This window comes from Zosterops lateralis (assembly GCF_965231275.1).
Source record: "Zosterops lateralis genome assembly, chromosome: 3".
Taxonomy (NCBI): domain Eukaryota; kingdom Metazoa; phylum Chordata; class Aves; order Passeriformes; family Zosteropidae; genus Zosterops; species Zosterops lateralis.
In genome coordinates this window covers 44019742-44046270 of record NC_139764.1, presented here as the reverse complement: position 1 = coordinate 44046270, position 26529 = coordinate 44019742, and the positions used below count along the sequence as shown (strand labels likewise).

At 38.8% G+C, this 26529-nt stretch overlaps 1 protein-coding gene across 2 annotated transcripts; it reads right to left on the bottom strand.

The window, feature by feature from the left end:
- Positions 1–91: 91 nt before the first annotated feature.
- On the bottom strand, positions 92–25296 carry TBCE (tubulin folding cofactor E). Of its 2 annotated transcripts, none has more exons than XM_083856569.1 (16): positions 24939–25296; positions 22157–22260; positions 15563–15755; positions 14421–14505; positions 13637–13736; positions 11759–11861; positions 7120–7196; positions 6775–6870; positions 6112–6176; positions 5963–6027; positions 5356–5508; positions 4483–4636; positions 3961–4029; positions 2884–2943; positions 1469–1560; positions 92–1216 (listed from the first exon to the last, which is right to left on the bottom strand). In XM_083856569.1, exons 1-16 carry the CDS (start codon positions 24978–24980, stop codon positions 1124–1126), a joined length of 1551 nt encoding a protein of 516 aa, XP_083712695.1. In that variant the 5' UTR covers positions 24981–25296; the 3' UTR covers positions 92–1123. The 2 variants fall into 2 exon arrangements, with proteins under 2 accessions (XP_083712695.1, XP_083712694.1); XM_083856568.1 differs by having other exon boundaries at positions 22157–22241.
- Between the last annotated feature and the right edge of the window lie 1233 nt (positions 25297–26529).

Genomic DNA, 26529 nt, shown 5'->3' with positions numbered 1-26529 from the left:
ACAATATTTGCACATCCCTTTTGATAATTACAAGTGGACTGATACTATTCGTTTTCTATAGTATAGATGTTGATCAAACAGAAACCAAAATGTTCAAGATTAAAAAAAAAAAAATCCTTTTTATATAAAGTCAAAGACCTACTTGTAATTAATAAATGCACATAAGAATGCCAACTAGCCTGTCTTTTGTAAATGAAAGGACTACTGCTTTGCCTCAGTATAGGGCTGCTCCAGGATCCCAGGGTGAGTTGTGCTCAGCACCAGGGCAGCTGGTAAGTCTTGCTGCAGCAGGTTTTGTGCTGTCTGAGGGGTTGCCCTCATCTGTGCAGGGACGGGGACAGCAATGAGGGCTAGGATTTCTGATTAGTTTATTCGTACCATTGTCATTTTAGATAAAAATAAAATCAAGGTTTGCTTATACCAAATCTTCAAGTACTGCAAACTTGGCCTGATTTAGGAGGGATTTCTGAGAGCTCACTGTGTTACTAGATATGAATCTGAGGTTACACAAGTGGAAGTAAAATAAGATTGAGGAACAGCACGCTGAAGACTGTCAGATAAATAGCAATGCCTTGCAGTGTGCTGAGAACTTATTTATAATAAAGGTATGTTAACACTGTAGGGTAGAAGAAAGGTCTGGTAGATTTTGCCCCTAATCATCTAAGGTAGATACTTCTAAAATTACTACTGGGTTTTGTTCACTTAAAGGTTATTGAATGTAGGTGAAAGCAAAGAGCAAGTGGCCTCTCTCTCAGTGCAGCACTAATTTTATCTTCTCAGCAGAGATCACAACTAAACCCTGTACTCAGTTCAGTAAGACATTCTCACTGCTGCTGGGGGAAGGCAGTATAAAATCTTGGCAAAAGGGTGACCTTGAGTTTTATTTAATTGAAGCATTTAAGTACTGTTTGGTATCTCTCCAGTAGGACAAGTGAGCAGATGTTTTCATGGAGGCTGACGAGCAAGTTGAGGAGTTGAAAGAACAGCTGTACAGCCCTCTGGTGCCACGTGTGAAACTCATATTCACCTGTATATCCATTTAGGCACAGGCTGTCCGTATGTCTGTCTCTCTTCTGTAGTTCCTCTGTCAGCTTTTCCTTCAGTTGACCAAGAGAGTCCTTTCTTACCACCGTACTAACACGCAGTCTCCACTTTCTATTGAGTAAAACTGCAAAGGCTTTAAGTCATTGTCTAGTTCAACTTCTTTTCCTTCCAACTAGAATAAGAAAGAAAGAAAAAAAAAAAGCCCGAATCAGACTGAAACTGAAATCCCTTTGTGTAAACCAAATATCAGGCACTTGCAGTCAGGGAGAATCTGTCATTACAGGAATGAAATTGGATCCTAAATTACAGCATGAAGACAGCCCTCCTCAAGTGAAATGAATTTCTTTAGATAGTATTTTAGAACATGCTATGGACCTTTAGCAGCATGAAATATTTTGTTGTTGAATACCTGTTTTTAACTCACTTTAGAGCTTTCATAGGACAGTTTCAGTTCAGAACCAGGAATTTTAAATAGGCGATACAGCAGTCCTTTGACCTTCTGAATAGTCATAGACTCTGCCAAGGGTAGAGAAAGAAAAGTTATTAGAAAAATGCTGCTGCCACTGAGCTGTAGCAAAGTACCAGTGTTTCACTTTATTTGCTTACAACAAAAAAGGCTGTATTGCTGCTTCAGTTCTAACATGGCAATAATGTCTTTGGTACCTGAAACCAACCCTATCTGCTACTGTCAAGTGGAAAATGGTTTGACCTGTGGGGGATAGGGCAGGATGTGCTACTACAGATTGAATGCTTTGGTCCCACATACCAAATTATTTAATAATTTACCTTTTCTGAGTTTGTATTTCTACATGCTAAACTAAGTGACCTTTGGGACACACACCAGCCAGGTTCCGACTACTTGCATCTGGCAGCTCTTCCTTGCAGTTTTCATTACCAAGAATTGGCTTTCCCAGCACAAGTAAGCAAATGGCACTGTGGAACTAATGACATTCTTAGGAATGGTATGGAGTTATTAGTCCCAACACATTGTCAGCAGAGTTGTTTATATTATGAAGTCAGTTAGAGGAAGGGTTATATTTTGTAAAGGATCTCGAATGAATAGATGTAGTTTGTTCCAGAGGTGATACCTGTGTTTGCAATAGATAAACTCAGTATTTTGGTTGAACTTCTTTTGAAGCTTTATCTAAAGGCACAGCAATAGCGAGTTATTCCTGTAATACCACACATTGTACTTAGACAAATATTTTTCTATCAAACATTTTTGTAAAAGCTGTATCTATCTGATTTTATGCAACTTGTGATAATAAATGTGATTTTTATTTTAGAATAAAGCTTGAATACTTCTTTTCTCTCAGACCTCGTTCTGACACGTCTTTCCAAAACATCAGCTTAATTTAGAATGGTCTTATTCATTCTAGTCTCACTACAGGGACTAAAACATCAAAAGACAAATTTGATGAAGGTCAGAACTAGATTTCTAGCTTCATGTATTAGATACTAGACCTAAATATCCAGATTTCTACACTATGTGGTTGCCTCTTAAGAGAGTTCATGTTCTGGTTACTTGGTTAACGCATCCACCAGATTTCATCCCTGTTAACTGGCCTTTAATTGCCTCAGATACATTAATCATGAAACCAGCAGCAGAGGTAACAAGACAGGTGTCAACTTTCCATCTTCAAGCTGGACTGAAAGTAAGTATGAAGGCCAGAAGAATAATGACTTTCTCAAACAATTTCTGCCTTTGACATTTCTTTATATGACAGAGGAAAAGCTTTCAGGAGCTGACAAAGCCAGAGGCTGCTGCCATTCTTTAATACAGTTGTTTGAAAAAGGGAGATGAAAAAAACTGCTTGAACATAAGCAAAGACTTCTTACCTGGTAGTTTTTTCTCCACTGGCTTCTGTTCGGGTTTCTCAGGACACTTAATTGTCAAAGCTTAAGGAAGAAGGGTGAGGCATTAGTGAAGGAACAATAAGCCCTGTTCTGGCAGAAGCATAGTCTTTCTAGTCTGTTTTTATTACAAATTGTTTCCCTTAGCTCAGCCTGATCTCTCAAAGAGCCAGCATCTGAGCAATTAACATAGCATTTAGTCATTATCTGAAAAATCAATTAATTAAAACAAGCAAGTTTTTATTCATCTTTGATAAATTATTGTAGAAGTGACTCCCTAATGCTTAAAGATGGGATTTTTTTGGTCAAAAGGAGAATTTACCTAAAAATGCTTAATTTCTATTTCATGTTTTAAAAATAACCTGCAGTAGAACGGAAATTGCTTATTCAGTTTAAAACAGGCTTTTGGTCCTCTCAAAAGCACCATACAAAGACATTATCAGCCTAATTATTTTACAGAGATTAAAAGACTTATCCTTAAAAAAAAGGTTTATATTATGTCTAGCCAACAAGATTCCTTGTTCTATTCAGTTTTCCACCTAAATGCATTAGAATGTAATGCTTTAAAATACTATTTTGCCCATGGAGTAAAAAGTTTCAGTTCTATCAACTGGGAAAGACAACTACATGAATTTGCAAGTCCAGGATGTAACCTAGATTAAATATGTAGACAGCCCCAAATACCAAAGCTACCCATATTTTTCTTGTCTGTCCTAAAGTTAAGAAGTTACAAAAAATTAATATCAGACAACACTGCAGATAAACACTGTCAAGATTAAAAGTTGAGATGTCTTCTCTAAAGAAGCCACTCACACTGTCAGAATGGAGGATCAATACCTTTGTTCTCCATTAAATCTCAGTGGAGAAAATAATTTGCCTTGGGAAATGAGGGGGGAAATGAGAGTACACAGAACCAGGTTTCAAGTCAAACTCACTGAGACAGTTCAGAAAAGCAAAATTACAACCTGGAAATTTTGTTCTCCATCTACACCTAGGAGACACTAAGCTCATAAAATACTCTAAATGCATATGGAACAATTTTGACCATTTCCGGCTTCTTACTCAGGAGCTGATTTTTCAGAGTCAAAGGCTGTCGTCCCTTCAGTTCTCCTTCTTCAGGTGCTCCATATTCTGTTGGAAGAGAAGTGCATGTAGAACCCTTCAAAGACTAAACCTCAAGACCTAAGACCACTGAGGAGACAGGAGTTCCCTTGGCTGCAGACACGAGCCTCGTTCAGCTGCTACAGCATTCAGGACATGGGGGTGCTGCTCACCATCCCCACTGCTGGGAGAGTTGCTGCCTGCCCGGGAGCACTGCTGGAGGGGATGCCCACAGGGGCTGGGGGCTCAGGCAGGGAGCCCGAGTTCCTGAGGCAGCAGTGCCCCAAAGGGTGCAGATCTGTGCAGCCACCCCACAGGAGCAAAAGGCCACTGGCACACAGGCTTGCCAATGAATGGGCTTTCCCAAGGCTGTAGCAGCACATGGAAAAAGGACCAAAGGGAAGAGAAATTGAAAACAGATCAAACCAGTGCTGCCACAGTGCCAGAGGTGAGGAAATGCTCTTGTACTCTGCTTGTACTTACTAAGACAAAGCGTTGGGTATCTGGGATGGGCAGCAAGAAATTCTTCACTTGGTTTGTTTTTCTCTGGGTTCCAGTGCCCACCAGCTTCTAGCCAGTCCTTTCCAAATATTTTGCGATAATCAAGCTCTGCTCCTCTTCTTTCAGCAGGAAGGATCTGTACTGACACAGGAATGGCACATAATACGATTATATAACTTTCCAGAGAGTAAAATCTAATGCCACAGACTCCTTGGTCTTATTTGGTGTTCGGTATATTTTAATGCTACCAAGAATCTTACAAACCATGTATCCAAATGTAGACTGATCCATATATTCAGTACATTTTAGAGCCACTAGAATCTTAAAGCCCCTCTCTCTGAGTACTCACTGAGCCATAAATGAATGTATAAGCAAAGATTTTGCTGTATATGATGATGCAAGGATGGTTTCTGTAGTAATGGATCAGATGCTGCTTCTGCTCTCCTTAATAATAAAAATTTGCTCAAAGCTTGATTTGGTGTGGATTATGGTATTTTTCTATTGCAGAAGGCAAAGTCAGTATTGCTGTCACTGATCTGACTATGCTGCTTTTCTTATTTTTTTAAGAGTATGGTTTTTGTTAACAGTCCTGCAACTTCAACACAGTTCAGGCACTGAGAAAGAAAAGCACCATTGACCCATCTTGTCCAAGTCCCCACTGAGTTAGCAATGCTCACAGAGGGCTCAGTCTTGTAGCCCTACTGACTGCCTCACTGACAAGGGGATGGACTAGTTGGCACTTTACTTTTCCTGCACCCAAACAATCAATAATTTTAAAAGAAATTGAAAACAATTCCTCAAACAGTGATTTAAAGTTTTTGCCAGGCTCATGCAATTTGTTGAAATACCACATACCTCACAGTTGTTCAAAACCTCCAGCTGACTTATCTTGGCAATAATGAGCTGTATCAGGGTCTCTGGGTTCTTCTCTGTGTCCATCAAGGGGTTGTTGTTACACTGCAGTGCCCGCAAACTTGGCAGTTTATCAAGCTCATTGATAGAGGACCACTGAAATGGAAGCGGGGGAGAGTATTTTGAGGAAATATAAAACATAACTTCAGTTCAGAACAATACCTGCTAACACTGACTTTTCCTGGACAACAAACATGACTGGGAAAATTCTTTTGATCATCAGACCCAAGTACTTGGATCCTGTTCATTTAGCTAAGGAAAGAACTACAGCCATTTAATTAAAAACCAAACCAAAACAAGGAATTAGTCACAATTTTAGATCATTAGAATTCTGTGAGAGGAATTATGAGGTAGCTACCATAACAAACGTGTTTTAACTGTTAAGAAATGTTTTCACATTTTTAAATTTTGCCTCTGCATTGACCAAAGTGTTCCAGTTACCTCAGAATCTTACACATAAAATCAAAGAAAATTTAAAAAAGCAAACTTCAAGTTACTCTTAAACAAAGATACATTTATTTACAAAATGTGAAACCACAATCTAACCTACCTGTGATATTTTATTGTCATTTATTGCAAGGCGTTTTAGTGAAGGAAACATTTTAGTCTTGCATCCTAGGAAAAGAATAACAAGAAAACAGTGAAAACTTTAAATAAACAGAATTTTAAAACGATAAATAAATTACTTCTTTTACATACCAAATCCAGCATCAGGAAAGTGTATAGAAGATATCCCAGTGTTTCTAAGTATTAGCTGTTCTAATCTGAAATTTAATAGATACAATAATCACTGTATGTAGCACAGGAAGTTTTTTGCAAAGAAATACAACCTAATTTTTTTTTTCTTTTCCTAATAAAGATCTGCAGCTTTTGATGTGGTGCAGCATCACTGACAAATGAAAAGCAGCCTCGCAGACAGTACCCAGACTTCAGCAGTGTTCAGGGAATAAAATTTTCAAGCTTTCAGAATGGCTCCTGGATTTAAAAATGTGTGATTTTCTAAATGATTTTTTTTAAATAGCTTGTGGCTATTGAAAATCATAGTTGCTGTTTTGGTGTACAGGGAAAGATGATAATTCTGCAAATTAGCAAAATGTGGTAAATCACTTTCATTTCATAAGTGTATAATGAAAACCTAATAACAGACAGCTGAAGAATGTGTTATTATACAACAACAGCAAGATTGTATTAAAATAGCTCAACTAAATAATGCAGTTACTCTCCTCAAGAGGGCAAAATGCCTCTACTTCAAGATCTCATTAATCTTTCATGCAACATCAATACTATCATATTTCAGCCAACAAGGACTATGGAGATGAATATCTAGGACAAAGAATTTCCAGCAAATCTGTTTACAGCTACCTGGGGAGCTGTGCTATTAGATGCAGCTGATTTCCATCCAGTAACTGGTTGTCTGAAAGGTCTAGCAACTTCAGGGTCTGCAGGACATTATCAGGCCTGATACATTGGAAAAAACAAGCACAAACACAGAATATTTAAAGTTATTGGCCAATGAAAATACTGTTTTCTTCAGTATATAATTGCATGCATACAATTGTGCACATCTATGAATGTTCTGAAGTACATCACATGAAATTAGCATCCATTATTGTGGTGGTGATGTAAATGTTACAGGAATGTAACTTCATGTGCTGTGTAACTTTGTGGTACATCAGTGGCTAAAACTGACTGACTCATGTTACTCACCTTTCCAAAACTGTAATATTATTAGAAGAAAGGTACAACTCTTCAAGTACTGGCCATCCTTGAGCACAAAGAAGAACCTAAAGGCAAAACTTTATTTAATATAACAAAAGATGGGAAAAATATTTCAGAAATTATACTTCATGCAAATTTACTCTGATTGTGTTCAGAACAAGCTATGGCTGCCCAAACCAGAGGAACACTTATTAAAGATTTCTTAGTCTTTCCTTTCTTCCAGATGGTTCTCCTGTGCCTGGATCTGCCAGCACAGATGACATCAAAGGGATTCTGCAGTCACAGCACTGTAAGTCCCAGGCTTGTGGCCACCCTCGCAGCTGAGACTGGAAACTGAGTTAATTTATTCAGTGAGTTGGAGTGACCAGGCTTTCCCTATGATGAGGTGAGGAACTGGCTGTACAAACTATTTATGAGCAGAAGTTCCAGAACTAGCTAAAACATACCTCATTATGTCTGACAGAATATTTTTTAATATCTTAATTTATCAGAGCTTGAAGCCTTTTCTGTCTCGGGACTGTGCCAGCGTATAACCCACTAAAAGCCAAGAATTGCATTAATTAAACACATCCTGAAGTTTTCAAGTTCTCTAATGAAAATAAAACAATTCAAAAAGGGCTACAAATTGAACAAAGATACTTTTGGTTTAGATCATATCCCCTAAAATTGCATAAAAGATATTATTTTACTTTACACAGGTTTTTTCTTCACAAACATTTACAGGACATAACAAAACTTTTAAAAATCAAACACTTATTACAAGGTGATATAAATTGCTGGCATAAAACAATTCTGTATGCAATTGTGAAAGTGTCAAGAATTGTGCAGTTTTAGCACATAGAGTTCCATAAGCACTGGAACTGATTGCTTTTCTACAAATTTGTGCCTGTGAGTGGCAAATTATTCTTTCCACTGAGATTTTTTTGTGGTGTGTATTTTCCATAATCAAAATAAGTGTGAGCTCATCCTGGTACTCTTCCTTTGACTTACAGAAACTTACAGAGGCTCTTTCATTCATCTACATTCCTGTTTTAAGGAAATTAGTAGATCATAAACTATTTTTTAGCCCCCAACTCTTTCCAAAATGTGTTTGTAACTGACTAGAGGATTCAAAGTTTTTGAGATGCAGGAACACAGACAGACCGATGCATAACACAGTCACTGAAAGCTCATTTTTACAGGAGGTTACAAAAGCTACAGGCAGTGGAATTCAGAGATCTGGAGAGTCCAATTCAGCTGGTTTTGTGCATAGCTGAGCCCTTCTCCTGTAATCATCCCCTTCCTTGGCACCATTCTCTCTGTCACAGCTGAGCAAATCCATCTAGCTGCAGGTCTATGTAACTGACTCATAATAGACACCACGCCAAGGGTAAACAGACCTCAAGGGGCAGCCTATGATGTGAAGCCCAACTGCTTCACACCCAAAAATATGAAAATTCAACCTCCTGCCATATCTGTAACACACAAACACAAACTCAGATATAACAACTTTTCCTGTTCCAAAGCAAGAGCAGGGAACACTGATATTTCATCTCTTTAATCTGACAGTGTCTCTCATGTCAACAAGGTAGACCAAAATAGTTATCCACTGGTGATGAAGAAGCATGACAAGAAACTTGCAGAGTCAAGAGAAATGAGGTGCATGTTGAGTAAGAGAGATTCCCCCACAACAGCCCTGCACTGGCATGGATGGGATGGATGGAATACTGCACAAACCTGAAGTATCTGAAGATTTTTTAATAGGCTGCCCAAATGACTAGAAAATTGCCAAATGATAGGTCACGGCACAATTCCAAGAAACTCAAATTGCCAAATTTCCAGCTACTGCTTAAAATAGCTTCCTCAGAAACAAAAGTCAGCAGATCTGACACTGAGTTAACCCTCAGGAAAGACTGGGGCCTCATTGTGGATAGCTGATGGGGAGGTTAACAAATACCCAGAGGAGAGCCACTGATGCTCAAAACCAGAAGAATGGAAATGCAAGAGCTATTGCTAAAGAAATAAAGATGAGAACAAGAAACAATTGTCACTATGTAAGTCCATGATGTTCCTGTATCTTTAGTCTGTTTATCCCAGGAAGCAAACAATGTAACTGGGAAAGGCACAAAGAATCTAAACAAGGGTTAAAGCCATGAAACAAAGAATATCTGTTCTCAGTTGCTTTAATATAAAACATTGGGGTTTACTAAATGGAATTATCAAGCAGCAATATCAGAACCCAAAAAATTTAAATTGATGTTAAATGATATGTATAGTGAAATTTTCAAATGGGTTCTTAATATAGTTAGATAAATCATGAAACAAAAAGTCCACAAATATTAATTATAGGTAAATAGTCTTGAGCTCACAAAGCCACACAATTCCAGTTTACTTTCTAAGAAGCTCTTACCATGTGCTTACCCTTTGCCTAGAATTTTTCCCAACTACCTGCTGCTACTTGCTAGTGTCAGAAGCATGATCCTGCACTTCTGTTCTAACCCAGATTTTTCTTTTACCCTGTATAACAGTAGATTATAAATATAAAATCTTAGTTTGAAAACAGAATCACAAATACAAGATTATGATTTAAATGCTCAATAAGAAAGAAAGGGTTTGGAGCCATAAATACGAATTCATTACACTCAAATGCCTTAATTCAATTTCTAAGTCAACGGCTGCTAACTTTAAGTTATTTTACAGGACATTTTTCCCCCTTGAAAGTTATATGTTATGTTTTGAACAATCAATCAACAATTCTACAGTAATAAGCTCTTTTCCTGATATACTAATAATCTCAGAAGTATTTAGATATATACAAATCATATACTAACAAAAGAATTCTTTTTGAAATCTGATGCTCAAGGCATGTGAATGTGGAGCTGTGTATTGTTGCATAACAGTTAAGCATGTCTCTCTCCTGTGAAAAATACTTCAAACCAGAGGAGCAAACTAAAAAAAACCCCAAGTATAACTATCCCTATGCCATATATTCTTACATATAACAGCAAATAATTTTGAAATGCTGTTCACCATTAAATTGTTTTAATTTTAATCCAAACATTCCAAAGACTTTTGCTTATATCCCCACTGACAACTGAAATGTATTTCTCATTTGCTTGGACTATATTCATTTTTATTTTCTATCTAAAAATTGGTTTTTCAAGTAACTCCCCTCAGACATTAAGCAGTGACATTTTCAAGTGGTTTGTTCACACAGTTCTGATGCCAGGTACATGCTTTTATTTTTCCCCTTTTGTTAGGCTGCCCTGGAACACGACTTTCAAGCACAGGCTTATGTCTCTCAACAGGGAATGAATTAGAACAAATTTATAAAACAGATTGTGGAAACAAAGATGTCTTCATGGCCAATGACAAATCATCAGCTAAAGCGGAGTTTTAAAAAAAATACAAAAGCTGCATCATTTTAAACTGCTCTGACTAAGCTGGGGCTTTCTCACTGCAATTTAGTTAGCCCTGGAGAACTCTAACCTGCCTGCAGCCATGGTTCCAAACAGCCTTTCAGTCACTCCATGGAGGGATGGATTAAGGACAGCTACTGGCAGGTGCCAACATTTTAAACACCACAATGCACAGATTTACTCTGATGAGCACTGGATGACATTTAAAGTGTTTGTAGCCACTTAATTCTTCCATTCTCTTCACCATTCATATTGCTGCTACTATGGAAGGACTATCAACTCTCCTACCATAAATCCCACAGGCAGTTTTAAGAGCACAGTGAATGGACGCTAAACAGAAACACAGCAGTGACCTTCCTCTAGTCCTGCTGCAAGACAAGAGAATGAAGAAGCTTCTTTCTACTCAAGGCCCAGTTTTGTTAAGTGCTCTTTCACTGGATAGCAGCTGGCAGCCGAAATCTGAAAAGTCATGTAATTTTACAATGCAGTACTATAAAATCTGACCCTGAGGAACCCAAATACAGTTTGCAATTTAGAAGCCATTATAAGTAACGTGACACTGAGATGCACTTCCTAAGTCCTATCTCTGAAGAAAGGCCCACTGCCATCTCTGGCTGACAACAGGACTTCATTCCTAACAAGACATCACACCAGGAGAGGCTCATTTAAATGTGCATGTTTCAGTGTCCCACACAAATCAGACCTTCGTTTTTCCTCTGCTCTGTGCTGCCAATAACCAGGCATCATGTGGTTCAAGGACCATCAATATGGGCAAAGATACCAATCCAGTCTCCTGCTGATGCAAAGTGATGCCAAAACAAGAATTTCTCATCATAAGGAAATATTTTCTTTCGATTTGCATTTGTTCTATTGCATGCAGAGAAGTACAGGTAAATCTTCAACAGCTACCGGGAACCAAAAAGTTTTCCCTTAAACAAAGTTTGGGACATGAAGCTATATTGTACTCCAACTGCTTTATTTTGATTTGGCAATTTACAGATGTAGATGAAGTAAAATGTTTCTTATTAGACTCCTATGCCAATATTACTTCCTTTATTATGCAGGAAGTACATTAGCTAATATGTATCTAACACAGTTACCCCACAGCACCTTTTCTAAGGATGATTTGATTTCAGTAGAACAATACAGTGCACAAATGTTTATTGCACTTTCCTTGCCTCAGAAACCTAATGGTATTAAATTTAAAAATAATCAGGAAAGGCTATTACCTCCGTCCATGTTATTTCAGTTTGATTAAGTGCCAGAATCTTCAAGTTTGAAAATGCACTGGATGTAAAAGTTGATGTAGATGGAAATCTCATTTTGTTTTCACTGCATAAAAGAATAATTATTTGCATAATGAATACTCACAGTTATTGAAGTAATTAATTTGGAGTTGTGCATTAAAGAAATTTACACCCTCCAAAAGTTAAAATCACGGCCAAGATGTCACATATTTTAAAACATAATAAAATATATTTCTAGTTATATTCAAACAATACTCTTTCCTCATTTACTTTCCTGCTTCAGGAATGCATATTTATTCAAGAATGCATATTTATTCATCTGTGGCCTCTTTCACTAAGGTTTGAACATGAAAAGAATGATTTTCATTAATATTAAATGAAACAGAGCCAGAGCTCAGGCTTAAACTCCTTAGTGTTGACTGAAAATGAACATGAACATGACTATCCAGACCTCAGTAAAACAAAAATATGTAAAATCCACTCTCAATAGTTAAGTATCACTACAAAGAAGAAAAGATAAAGATTCTCAAATCTGCAGTCTTCAAATCAGTTTTCATTATTCACCCTGAAAGAGAAGTTTTTATTTCTTTCCTAAGGCCTAATCTACCTGCATATTCTCATAAAAATCTCTCTGTGTAGTTTATAGTTACATACTTATGGGTAAAATTTCCACACAGAGAGCTGGTGGATGGTTAATCACTTTTATTCTTCTTCCACCATTCCATACATTAAAAAAAAAAAAATCAGTAACAGATTTACCTTCTTTCTTTTTTAAAGCAAACAGAAGGTCAATCCAATAAAAAACTGATTCAGATTGTGTCAGTTTGTAGTAGTATCAGATTCCAACATCAATCTCATTTTATTTTCCATTTTTTTCACAAATAACTTCTGAAAACCTTTCAGTCTAGAGTGCACTTCTCAACAATGATATATTGAAAAAAATATTCCAAGTGAATTAACATAAATTCTCTGTATTCCCACACATGCTGATAACAATAAATCATGATATGCTCTAGGCAAAGTTAGATTTACAAATAGCACCCAGGTTGCAAACAGCTGTTCAGTGCTAAATATTTAAGAAAATGGAACATCTACAGCTATTTTAAAAATATATTTTTATCACATTAGTGATAAGAATAAATAAAAAACCTGGTGATTTAGGCTGCTACCTAATTCATTGTGTTACTTCACACCAGAAAATTATTGTGGTATGTGCCAATTACAGTGTATAAATGTGTACTAGAAATGTTCTTTATTTTGAAATTATTTTATGAATTTTCTTGTTTTGACAGAATTGGAGCTTTATTTAAAAACATCCTTCTTCCTTTTCCAATGTCATCATTGTTCAAGAAATTTTCCCCTAGATATGCCACCATGGTCTTACCAGTTTCTTATCAGCATCATTTTAGGACAGAAATAGACTAGGGTTTGGAATAATTAAGGTTTGGTTAAAGCATTATGGATAATTAAATATAGTGACAAGATGTGGTTGGTTTAACAAAAGTGGGCTCCTAAATGCAGACCTGTCTGAGCAGCCAGAATGCATCAAGAATAATAAAAAGCAAAGATCAAGTCTTAAAACTTTAAAGAAAATGTTCTCCAGAACTTAGTTTTACACAGAAGCTGAACTCCTAAGGTTCTAGTCTTTTCTTGAATACAGATGTCAGAAAAATACAGCTGACAACTTAAGCAGTTGCTTAAGAACAAGATTTTAAAAACAAAAAAAAAAAGTATTAAAAACTCAGCTCCCATTAGAATGAGTCTTTTTGTATCCAGTTACATTCAGAAAGCTGAATCCTGAGCCTCTTGGTTTTTGTTCCTAACCCAAAGGAAGAGAAAGTCAAATATGAATATTTATACCTGACATTAAGTGTTTCCAGATTTTGAACTTGAGAAGCAATAGCTATTACTGTGTCCCAAGATGATATCAGATTTTTTGATAGGTTTATATGCCTCATATCTGAAAATTCTTGTTAAGAAAAATAAACTTATCTCAAAACAGAACTTCCTTTTTTCAGAATTAGAATTAGGGTTTTCTTTTGAATCAAAGAGAAACAGATTACACTAAGGGATATTACTGCTCAGTTACAGCAAATTTTATTTTGATTTGTGATATGGAAATGGCTTATAGCTTTATAAAAGAGCTTAATGATACAAATCCTCAAACAGATTAATTTCTATACTGACAGGAACTCTTATAAGTCCTTATAAATTAACAAATAATAACTGCTTTGTAATTTTGTAACATTGCCACTACATGCAATGTACTAAACACATTATTTGTTATATGTTGGAAACCTCTTGCATCTACAGAACATATCAGTTCTACCTCTATAGGGTTATCTGTTCTAGGGAATTTTTTTAAAAAAAAACATTGCTGGAGCCTTCTGAAACTGCAGTCACAGTAACAACCTATGACTATACTTCTATTTTTATACACAATTTGCATTTCCTCTCAGAAATTGTAGGCGTCTGGCTTTTTAACTTTTTAACATTGCATTAAACTTCTAAATATAAACTTCAGTTTTAATTTTTATTTTTTGTTAATAAAAGGATACAAGTATCATTCACTGAGGTGAACACTTGGAATGCTAAAGGATGTACTTTATTTGTGGCATCGTGCAATAGAGCAAAAAAAGGATACTGACACACGTTCTGCTGATTTCCTCTTCCTGACCAGCGTGGCTCACTGCACACTCACGCACCGAGATATCCACCAGTTTGTTCAGCTGTCTGCATGAGAAAGAACATTCTGTTAGGTAATCTTCAAACAGAAATAGGTATGTTACATAAATGCCTGGTTTTTACAACTACATAACATCCTTTTCATGCATATCTCTCCTTTGGAATTAGCAATGTGCAGATTACTACATTGCAGTGACATTTGCACTCAAAAACAGACATCTCTATTTTTTGCCTTTACATCACTACTACAAAATAAGTCTGGCTGAACCACAGTTCCCACACTCCCCAAAAAAAACTTCATTCAACTGAAATAAAGAGTGGTAAAACAGATTAAATATAGCTGTACAAACTGGAATTTCATTAGAGGTTTCAAGTTAAAAAGATTTCTTGCAATATGTTTTGCAAGGGGTTCAGAGTTATTTAGGCATTCTTTGTATCACTTACTGAAAGTATTTTTGACTGCTTAGTATGCTCTGGGAGACAAGGAGAATATTGTGGAATATCAGCTCAGAAGGAGACTGCCACCTGCTGAACTAATACTTCTCTACTGCTGGAGGCCATCAGAACTGCAATTCATTACACATCATTAAGTTACTTCCTTTCTTACCCTTCCAGGTACATGAACATGACATTAACTGATTGAAAAATTTCTTCACTAGCAGTATAGTGGCTTTTTGCCTTCCCTCTCTTGGTTACAAAGCCATTTGTGATATGAGTAAACAAAGACGAAAAACCACTGTACAATATTAAGAAAGCATTAAAATACATCTATTTGAAAAAGACCATGCATGTGTATGACGTCTGCCAATATCATGATAATTTATCTCTCATTTCTCACTAGATATCATTACTCGCTACTTTATGAAACCAGAACGAGGATTGTTAGCACTCAAACATGATATAATCCCACTTCCTATTTGTAAAACCTGTAAATTATGAATCCACAATCAGAAGATTCCTTGTCTCTTTCACCACAGCACAGTCTGGCTTGCTTTTAGACACTTAACAATTTTATATACATGGCAGTCACTTCCTTACAGTTGAAATACTACTTGACTGATCAATCACCAATAATGTATCTTAAATTTTCCTATATTACACTTGCCTTTGCTGTTCTGCGACAGAATCCATGCCAACAAATTCCACAGTCTTCGTTCCAAATACCAGAGTACCCCCTGTCCCATAGTGAGCATCTTGCTTCTCATTCAATCCGTACCGATCCTTCACCGCAGTGAGAAAATCTACTCCAAAATTTGCCTTGTTTGGCCGGATGAACGATCCTCCTTTAGGATGCCTAGAATGGAGCAGCCAGGAAAAGTTGAAATATAAAAAGTTATCATAACAATGACTGGTTAATTAATTATTACTTTGAACAGAAGTACTGAGAACCAAAGCAGTCAAAAGGCAATTCTACAGGCTAATTGTAAACATCAGTGTTCCCAGAGAGTCAGGTAAGACTTTCAAATATCTTTGAGAGTACTTGATAGAAGTTCACACAGTGAGTTATCCTGAGAACTGGAGCAACAGCTTCCCAAAATGTACTCACACATCAAAATTACAGTGTCAGTGCCATTATGAAAAATAACTGCTCTGTTACTTGCAAATTCATTATGAACTCAAGTTCTCCAGAAAAAGAAGTTTCTACCCATGGATAGATACAAAGTTACCTAAATCACACAATAAATGCTCCTGGAGTTTCACCAGAACCTTAGGAATACTCAGAATAGTGATTGCTACATTGTATTTGGCTTGCATAGTTCACTAGTAATTCTATCACACATATGATACAGCATACTAATTGTAGTACTCCGAACACTTATACAAACACAAACTTTCAAAAATGCTGATACCAAGTTGGAAACAATTTTGAATATTCAACAGAAATATCCAACTAGTAATGTATGTTCAACACATTCCTGTGAAGTTTCTTGTTTCATCTTGAGCAATGAAAAGACTTTGTTGCATGCCCATTTCTTGCCATGCAATTGCTTTGACATTTTCTATTAAAGTTAGCCAGGAAACACAGTATCAGGGAAGAACCAGCAGAGACAAGTTATGGGAATGGTATCACAGAGCAGATGAGGGTCCGAGAGGAGCATCAGCCAGAAAATATCAGGAAGAAAATTGGTAGCTATGAATATCAGCCTGCCATCAAGCTGAGACAGGCTTTGGTAGAAAAGTACCAGGAGGAAGACATCACTTATGTAAATAAAACTTCTCAAAGCAGCATGTAAGCACCAAGTGGCTAATTAGCAAACCATAACACAAACCATCAATGCTACAAAGTTAAAAATTCTCACAGAAAAAAACCCCAGTAATTAAAGGCCCCTAATCCTATGGACCTATTACAAGTAGATGGAATAGCTTGGGCACCATGTATTCACATTTCTGTTTGAAAACATCAGTGCTGGAAATTTCCTGTGCCAGTTTCATTCATTAACATTCCTACTCTCATATCATAAAGAAGGAACTAGGTAGAAACTCAGTATTATTTACTTTCAAAATATTTTCAGTCTAGTTTTGTAATGACTAAGTTTAGAGTGCAATGATTACAAAAGAAGCAGAAAGGTAAACTAAAGAATGTAAATCTGCTATGAACTTTTCATGTTTCATAAGCATTTTCAATACATTTTTAAGCATTTTCAGTACATTTTAATCCAGTAACCTTAAGTAATTTCTTCCATTCCTTTGAAATTCTTCATAGCTTGCAAACACTTGACTGATTTAAATATTGAGCTTCCTCAAACATAAAAATGATATACTTCTTTATTAAAAACTCTTCTTAACACAGTAAATTACATTTTATGATCTGAGCTAGAACATCTCTTGTCTGCAAATATATCGCTTCTGCATTTAATTAAGCCAAACAGCTTCACAGATGACAGATAGTACAGGATTCTGCTTGGGGCTCTGGAAAAAATCCTGTACTCCTGTGCATCTGTAATTCACACTAGGTCCTGCTGTAAGTTTATTCTGACAACAACTGTCCAATTTCCTATCCCCATGATTTTGTCATCACCATCCCTCTAAACTCAACAGTTCTACTCTCCTCAATCCTCTCACCAGAGCTAATCTAGAACCTCACATCTGCATTCCTCTTGTCATGCCATTTGTCCCTATCACAGCGAACACCTTCGGGTCTCTGTGTCACCATATCCATCCCTAAGCCTATTCCTGTCCTCTCAGGTCACCACTTCCATTGGTATCTCCTTCCTCATTTTCTGTGCAGGAACCAGTTCTACCCCTAGGGAAGAAAAGAAAGCAGAGGAACCTAGCTACCCTATCCCCTGTCATTTAAAGCTACAGGAATATTTTAGTGTATTTATCTCTCAAGACCATTTTCTTTTTGTCCTGATCACAAGACCATAGGTTTTCTCTCTCCTGTTGCTATCACTTCCCATTACTCTGCATGCTATTATAAGTTACCTAATGCATATTTAAATCCATTCCACAGTCTAAGCTTCTTTTTCAGTTCCAGTCTATTCATTTGATCTACTTTTTAAGGAACTGTCACAAAGGACAGGAAAAGAAACTGCAATAGGAACCTGTTTTCAGGCAAAATTATTGTGCATTCAAGGAGAGAGGTCACTGTAACTCATTTTCCCAAAAACACACTGCCTGTATTAAATTTCACATAAGGACATATGAACTGTACAAGCTGTATGTACATATCAAGCAAATAATGAACAGCACCTAATGCAAAACTGCACCTATCAGCCATCAGTCTCCATAACTAGGAACTAATCCAAAGAGTCATCCAGCATACATATTATGAAATGGAAGAACCTATGGATTACTGATCAACCTGACTTAAGCTGAACACTTAGAAGTCTGAGAACAGGGATTTTGTTCTCATGTACGCAAATTGTCCTGAAGCCAGAACAAAACACTGTGGGGAAATAGAGTGGAAGAAGATATGGCCCAATTTTCTTAGGCAGAAAATGTGGAATATGCTCAAGTGGGGCTCTGGCAAGCAGCTGGCTCTAGTTAATACTGACACTTCCCACTGACTTTTAAAATAGAGAGGTTGACCCCAATCTCAAAAGTCATCTTGTAGGACACTTCATGATTCAGTAACCTGAAGCATACAACCCATCTGCTGGCATGCCCAGGGCACTTCAAGGATATTCATTAAAATTTAGATTAGCTGTCAGCTTCCACTGAATAAGAAGGAAATTTGGCATCATTCTTTGCTAATGTGAAACAAAGTCATGGCACTGCTTATTACAGGTACATGATGTCTCTTCATGTGCTAGGGAAATATCACACACACAGAGAGCTCTCAGTACTGAAGAATAATGTGGGAGTACATAAATCATAACAGGTACACACTTGAGCTGTCTGACTGCAGAAGCATCTGAGCCACAGAGAGAGATGTCAGCTTTATCAGCCTAGGCAGTAAACATGGATCAAAGGGCTTCTTTACCCAGTACCAGGCAATTACCACCATGACTGGAGCAAATGCACTACAAGGCTCACAAGGTGTCATAAAATGGAGCTGTTTGAATCCATGCACGTCTTTTCTACACAGGCTCTGAACAGATCTTTTCCTTTTAGGGGAAGGTGTTCAACAAACAAAACTTCTTTAGAAGACTCTACACACTGCAGTAAAGAAAATCCTTCACGTTTTAGAACAGGCCATGGCACCAAAGAATGTTTATAAATGACACCTAACACTAACTTGCCATGGTGTATCAAATTCCTGACTGAACAGCAGCAGCTTTGCAAACACGAGCAAGTACTTCAAATTCTTGAAAGTTCACCGTAGTTAAACTGATGTAAAACTTGACTCTGAGCTGAACAAGGAAAGACAGACAGACATCTGCAGTTTTAGGTGCTATATTTGGGTTCTGCTGGCACACAGGACATGTTTGAGCAGTGGTTAGGGACACCTTTTGTTTCAACACAGTTTTTTTGGCAGCAAAGAGCATGAGTTTCTGATAGTCAAAACTTCTTAACTGAAACCTTCTCAGGAATCCTAGAAATGCTTTCTGCCTTTGCAAAATGGAAATAATTTTTTCTTCATGGACACTAAATGATTTTTTCCTTGTATTTGAAGAGTTTTGTGCTCTAGGTAGATATTCTTGGAGGTGAATCTGTCACCCTTGAAGAAAAAATAGCCTAATTTAATATGAACAGATCTTTCATGGAGCAGATCACCTCAAATGCCATCATGCAACAAGTATAGGATAAGCAGGGGAGGAGGGTGTGCTTGTAACCCATATTTCCCAGGGGAACACAGGTACACAAATGTGTGAGTGGGTCTGTGGGACAAGAACCTATTGGAAAGCACACTCATGGTCCAAAAGCTGCATACAAATTTTAACAGTGTTTTAAGGCTTGATTACTCCTCATTTCTCTTGAAGGACTGCAGAACATTATTTAGCTACATTATACACTACTGCATCTGACAGCTAAAATAGTAGTTCTTCTTCTTCAGTTATTAAGAAACAAGATCCTATTATCAGGAAAAAAACAAACACAAAAACACCACTAGATTGTGCATTGCCATTTCCAGCTGACACAGGGTTGATGAACATGCTCATGATACCAGCATAATTAGAAGTACGGTTGTTTTGTTCCTTGGTATTCATATTCTTAAGAAGTTCAATTATCACTACATAATATATGACCCAGACAAACATACTGCCATGAAAAATGAAAATTTAGCTCATATTTTCAAAAAACCTACTATAGAGATCACATAGAGCTGTAAGCACACCTACTGTTTCAAGTAAAGACTAAAAAGAAGGTTCTCTGGTGATGAGAATCTCAAAACCAGTTTTATTTTCCTCTTACGATCTTATTTTCAAATGTCACTCTGAAATATGTAGTTTTTAAAGCAGTTATTTTCAAAATTGCCTTACAACAATTTCAAAATGTCCTTTCACTGCATTTGTTTACAGTACAAGCTACTTGATCAGCTGCTTCTGCTTATCAGAATTCAAGGAGTGAGCAAAGTAGCTTGTAGGCAAAGGACACTCATGATAAGGTATAAGGGGAAAAATATAGCATTTTTTTAGATGTGTATATTCATCTACAAAGAAACATTATTCCCTCCTAATCAGTAGTAGTAAAGAGGTGATGTTTTAAGTAGTGGGAAGACTTTGTTTTTAAGCATCTTTTTGCTAAAATCAGGTAACTATTTTTTACTTAAGTTTGCCTACATTTTCACAGTCGGTACAAGAACTACAAACGTGTTTGCACACAGGAATTTGTGTCTGTGTGCCTTGGTGCCCTGCTGGAACTATATATCCCCTTAGACTCCAGCAGGACCTCTTCTGACTGAAAACAGCAGAGTACAAAGCACAGGCATTGAAAGAACAATATGTTTAAAGACTACAACATTTACATTTGTTATGGGTATTGAGCTTCACTCAAAACATTGATTTTTACATCAAGAATCAAGACTATTATATGAGATCTCATCTCCTAGAAGCACACTAATGGCCACTAAAAACCCAAGAGTTTATACACATGTACATAAATATCATATACACACAAAGGTAAAGCAGTCAAATTTCTGAAAAACATTCATGAAATGTCCAGTTCCTTTTTCTGTCCAGAGAGATTTGGAATGGTCAGCCAATTGTTTCTATTTTTTATTCCTACAGGAGAACATGGCTAGGTTTCACTTGGAAACTGTTTCAATTAAATTCAAAGAATTTAGGAAGCAACTTCCACTAATATATTAATTTAAAAGACATGGTTGTTCTAAAACCATCATTTCCAATTCTTTAGCTAAATCAAAAAAATCCAGCCATGTTGAATTTTTTTCTCGTAGTAAGTGTGTTTAGCCTCCCCAAGCTTTGTTCTATTATTATTTGATACAAGGGAAAAATATCCAGTCCTCACAGGTGGGCATTTTCCTCTTTACTTATTTTTCTGAAGAATAGATTTTGTTGTCTCATCCTTCCCCACTTCCATGCTCAGGAACTTACTGAGCTAGCAGTCTGGAGTATTTAGGAGCTATTGATGACTTTCTTCTATGAATTAATCCAGTTACTATTTAACTTACAAACTTTTAGCTGTTGCATGTGTCCTGACATAGAAATCAACAACTTGCAGCAGCTAGTATCCATCCTAGAGTCCTGTATTCTGCAATCTCAAACATGTTAAGTGCTCAAATCTTTTCACTTAAAAGTAATGCATGCATGTATTTAAAAACCCCACTCAGCTGCACTGTGTTTTGCATGTACTAAATTTAATTAATATATTTAACAGTTCCTTAGTGATACAAATATAACCCAAACCATTAATAGGAACTTGGTATTTTCCCTTAATAAGATACATACAAGTCATCTTAAATTAAAATATAAACTGTGTTTGAGACACTTAATATGGACCAATAGTTCAGAATTACCTAATGAAGGTCACTAGGAAATACTGATTTCCTAACTAAAGTAAAAGGTCTAAACCTATTATTGGTAATAATAATAACATCCCAAAGTTTCATTTCATAACATACCTCTGAAAACATGACTTGTATTTTCTAGGTATTTACTATACCTGTAACTGGATGAGTATCAATGCAAGAGCCTCTATGGATTAGCCAGTCAGGGCACTCAGAATTATGATCTTTTTAATATTGGCCAACTGATAACAGAAGAGTTTGCCCTAAAAATTGCCAAAAGGCCTCTTCCCATGACCATCTTGTTACCACATATGACATGCCAATGATGTGAATAAACTCACCTGCACTTAAAATACTGTGTTCCTTCATAGCTGCCATCATGTTTTCCCCTCTGAGGATCATCCCATTCTATGCCCAGCCAAATTCCTGAAAAAAACAGTTGATACTTTTTCAAATTTATGGCATCATATCCATAGAAATCACAGCCAGAAAGAACCTCTGCAGTTCACTTAGCCTAATCTTCTCTCTCAAAGCAGGAGATTATCAACAGCACTAAACAAGTCAGTCAGGTAACTTGTTTCCTAGCCAGACTTTGAAAATTTCCAAGGAGAGAAAGATTCCAACATATTCCACATGATAGGGTAATATGGTATATAATGGAGATATATATATAATGGATATAATATGGTGAGCATATTCCAGTGCTGCATTGTAATGTTGCAATGTAATGGAAAAGATTTTCCTGCTGTGGCCATCATCCTTTATTATATAATCTAGTACTTGTAAGAAGAGTTAGTTTCTGCCATCTCTGTAACCACCAGCCAAACAGCTGCAGGAAGCCACTGGATGTCACTTTTTCTTCTCTCCACCACATTAACCAAGCCCAGACCATACAGTCTCTTCACAACACATGTGTATGGTCTGGGCCCTTAACCACCCTGGCAGTCCTCCAAGACTCCTCAAGACAGGAGATCTTAGAGATCATCTCAGGTTTATCTGCATCCCTCTTGAACTGGAATGGTTCCACACCAGAGGGATAACAGCTTCCTTTCCCTTGCAGGCCATGTTCATCTTGTTCACTTCACTCTAAGGTAACATGTATCTTTGCTTGTTACAGGAGAACACTGTAGGCTCGTATTCATAACAGTATCCAACTCAACTCCCAAGCCCTTTACAACAGGCCCTGTGAGTCGCTCGCACTTCCTTCCATATTGCTTGTGGGAATTCATCCTTCTTGAATATCTTGGGTTCAAACCTAAAGTTCATAAAGCCTGAACTGGATTGCAGCTCTGTCTTGTATCACAGCAGCTATTTTGAGGGTGAACACTGTTCATCACCCAAGTCACTGATGAACACATGAAACGATATATACACACCCCAGCACTCTCTTTGGTAGTACTCACTCATTACCAGATATCAAGTCATTAATTACTTTTTCACTTGACAACTTTCAACTCACTTAACAGTCCATTCACCTGTATTGTATTTCTTCAGCTTCCAAATAAGGTTCTTTATGGAGACATTATTCAAAGACTTATTGAAGTCAAGGAATATTGACTTGCTCTCCCTTTATCCACATTCACAGTCACATCATCATAGAAAGTAATTACATTTGCCAAGCACAACTTCTTATTTCCAAGTACCAAATACTCCCATCTTGTCCTTCACAGGCTTGGAAATAGATTCCAAGGAAACATGCCACATGATCTTTCCAGAAACTGAAGTGAGGCTAATGAGTCTACAGTTCCTGGTCATCCTTCTTGCCTCTTCTAGAACTGTATGGAAGGCTAGTCTTCTTCCAAGTATCTGGAATCTTCCCATAAATTTGAACCTCTATAGTGGGTTGACCCAGACTAGATACCAGGTGCCCACCCAAAGCCACTCTCACTCTCCTCCTCAGCTGAAGAGGGGAGAAAAAATACAAAAGGCTCATGAGCTGAGATTAGGACAGGGAGAGATCACCTACTGATTACTGTCATGGGCAAAACAGACTTGGCTTGAGAAAGTAATTGAATTTATTACCAATCAAAATCAGAGTAGAATAATGAGAAGTAAAACAAATCTTAAAAATACCTCCACCTCAGCTGGACTAGAAGACAGTCCTCCGTGGACTGGTCCAACATAAATCCCCCCTACAGACTACAGTACAGATCCTTTGGAACTGCTCCAGTGTGGAACCCTTTTTTCATGGGGTGTAGTCCCTCAGGAAAAGGTTACTCCAGCGTGAGTCCCCAAAGGGTCACAAGAGCTACCAGGATACCCACTCCAGCAGGGCTCTTCTCTCCACAGATTCTCAGGTCTACCAGGAGCCTGCTCTGGTGTGGACTTCCTCCAGGCTCACCACTTCTTTCCAGGCATCCACCTGTGTGGGTGTGTGTGTGTGTCCTCCATGGGCAGCAGGTGGATCTCTAAATCCCTGCTGACCCCCATGGGCTGCCAGGGAACAGCCTGTCTCAGCAGGGGGGAATCTCCTCTCTGCAGTGTGGAGCACCTCTTTCCCCTCCTTCTTCACTGACCTTTGTGTCTGCAGGGCTGTTCCTCTCACATATTCTCACTCAGCTCTTCTCTGGCCACAGCTACTTTTGTGCAAAGCATCTCTTTTCCTTCCCCTTCTTAAAGATGGTTTCACCAAGGTGCAGCTACCATTGCTGATGGGCTCAGCCTTGGCCAGGCTGCCCTGGAGCCGGCAGGCATCAGCTCTGTTGGGCACAGGGAAAGCTTCTGGCAGCTTCTCACAGATGTAGCCACCCCTGTAGCCCCTTGATCAGAGCCTTGTCACACAAACCCAGCACAGCACGTTATCAAAGGAGCACCTGGTCTGCTGATCTGCTGCTGCTGCTGCCTCTTACCTTCCCTGACTGTGCCAGCACAGAGATCAGGGAAAAGACTGTGAAGTTCTTCTTACAACTTTTGACAACTCTGACTTCTTTAAAAAACCCCAAAACCCCAACAACTCACACAGATTAGAAGACACCACATTTACACAGGAACAATGAGCAAAAATCAAGCTGTAAACTGCCTCGTTCTACTTGACAATGTTGTGGGTTTTTAATTAAGAAGAACACGAGTAGAACTGCAAGAACAACCATAAAACGTGAAGATTATTGCTTTTGTGGCGCTTACCTGCAGTCCGAGACACGCTGCCCACATAGCGCACAGTGCCATAGTCGGTGCCACAGGAGACCCGCCGGCCCAGCGCGTCGGGAGGCACCTCAGCGGCCATCCCGGGAGAGCTGCAGTCCGGGCTGCTCCCAGGCCTGCAGGGACAGGAGACACGCCCTCATTAACACACGCACAGCCGCTGCGCTCACAACGCCCCTACCTTGAGCTGCGCTATTGCCGCCCGGCTACCCGCCGGACCCCCTCCCCGGGCTCCCCCGGCCCGTGCCGCTCCCCGCTCCCGGAGCCGCCTCCCGTGGCGCTGCCCCATCCCGGCCCCACACGCCCGGGGCCGCGGGCGCACCTCACGCACCGACGGGGGCGCTCCGCTGCCGCACTTCCGCCCCGCGCCGCGCGTCTCCCGCCGCCCCGCCCCGCCCGGGCGCTCGGAGCGCTCCCATTGGCCGCGAGTCCCGGGGGTGCCCTGCCCTGGCCCGCTATTGGCCCACCCCGCCTTCTACCCTGCTCAAGTCACCGCTTCAGGGGCAAATCAGCCCGGGGCGTCGCCGCCGTGGAGCTTTCTGGGTAATGCCGTTCATCGAGGCGGCCCCGCCGCGTGGACTTACCAGCCCCGGACTACAGCTCCCAGAATGCCGCGGGGCGAGAGGCGGGCGCTCTGATTGGGCGGTGCTAGGGTGTCCCGCCCGATCCCGGGAATTGCGTCTCCCTGGGAGTAGTCGGAGACTTGGGGCGGGCTGTGAGAGGAGAAGAAAGACGCCCTGGGGAAGCGTTGCCGTGCTGTAAAGCAAAGCCCTGCGGCAGCGGGGAACCGACGCCGAGCAAGAGCTGGTTCCGAGTCCGGAGCTCAAGGCTGGGGCGCTCTCCCGGGAATAGCGGCCGGGGAGAACACGGGAGACTGGCTGAGCTGTAGAGCTCCCCCGGAGCCCCCCCCGGGCCAGGGGAACTCCCCAACAGCTGTATTCCCCTGTACGCTGCTGCTTTTGTTGCTGCATTTATTTCAACATTCAGTATTTGAGGAAAATATCCCCGGATGGATCCAGGGATGACCTGTAATAATTAGCGAACACAACTTATAAAAGAAAAAAATAAAAATCGAAATGTCCAGTGTGCGTAGATTAACAGCAGAAAATGAAAGACCCGACTGTGTTCTAGTACCAGTTGGTGAAGAACAGGAACTGAGTAAGAGCTCTTCGGTTTGACAGAGACAGGTATGGCAAGATCTAATAGCTGTGGTTATAAAAATCAAACTATCCTAATTGATGTTTTTCACATTTTTTAATCTCTTGTGTTTCCTAGCTCAATGTCTCTCAACAGCTTAATGCAAACAATATCATTTGAATGTTGGCACCACCAAGACTGGAACAATCATGACAGTAAATAATCAAGCAGCTTTTTCAGTCCTATGGCTCCATTACATTAAATGTTCCTTTTCTTTTGGCAGGCACCATGTTAGTGCTCTTTCCTTTGAGTCTGTGATACTGACTACAGAAATCAGGTGTGGGTATTTGGTAACACGAGTGCATTCCAATCAAAATAATCTGGATAATGTGTATATTCTTTAGCATGCTGATAGCATCTTCAAGTAACAGGCTTT

Coding starts and splice junctions, on each gene's coding strand:
- TBCE (XM_083856568.1), bottom strand. CDS start 25,038: ATGGCCGCTGAGGTGCCTCCCGACGCGCTGGGCCGGCGGGTCTCCTGT. Junction 13,737..14,420: donor AATCAGCAGAACGTGTGTCA/GTATCCTTTTTT, acceptor AAGAATTTTCAG/ATATGAGGCATATAAACCTA. Junction 5,509..5,962: donor ATGACAATAAAATATCACAG/GTAGGTTAGATT, acceptor CTTCCATTTCAG/TGGTCCTCTATCAATGAGCT.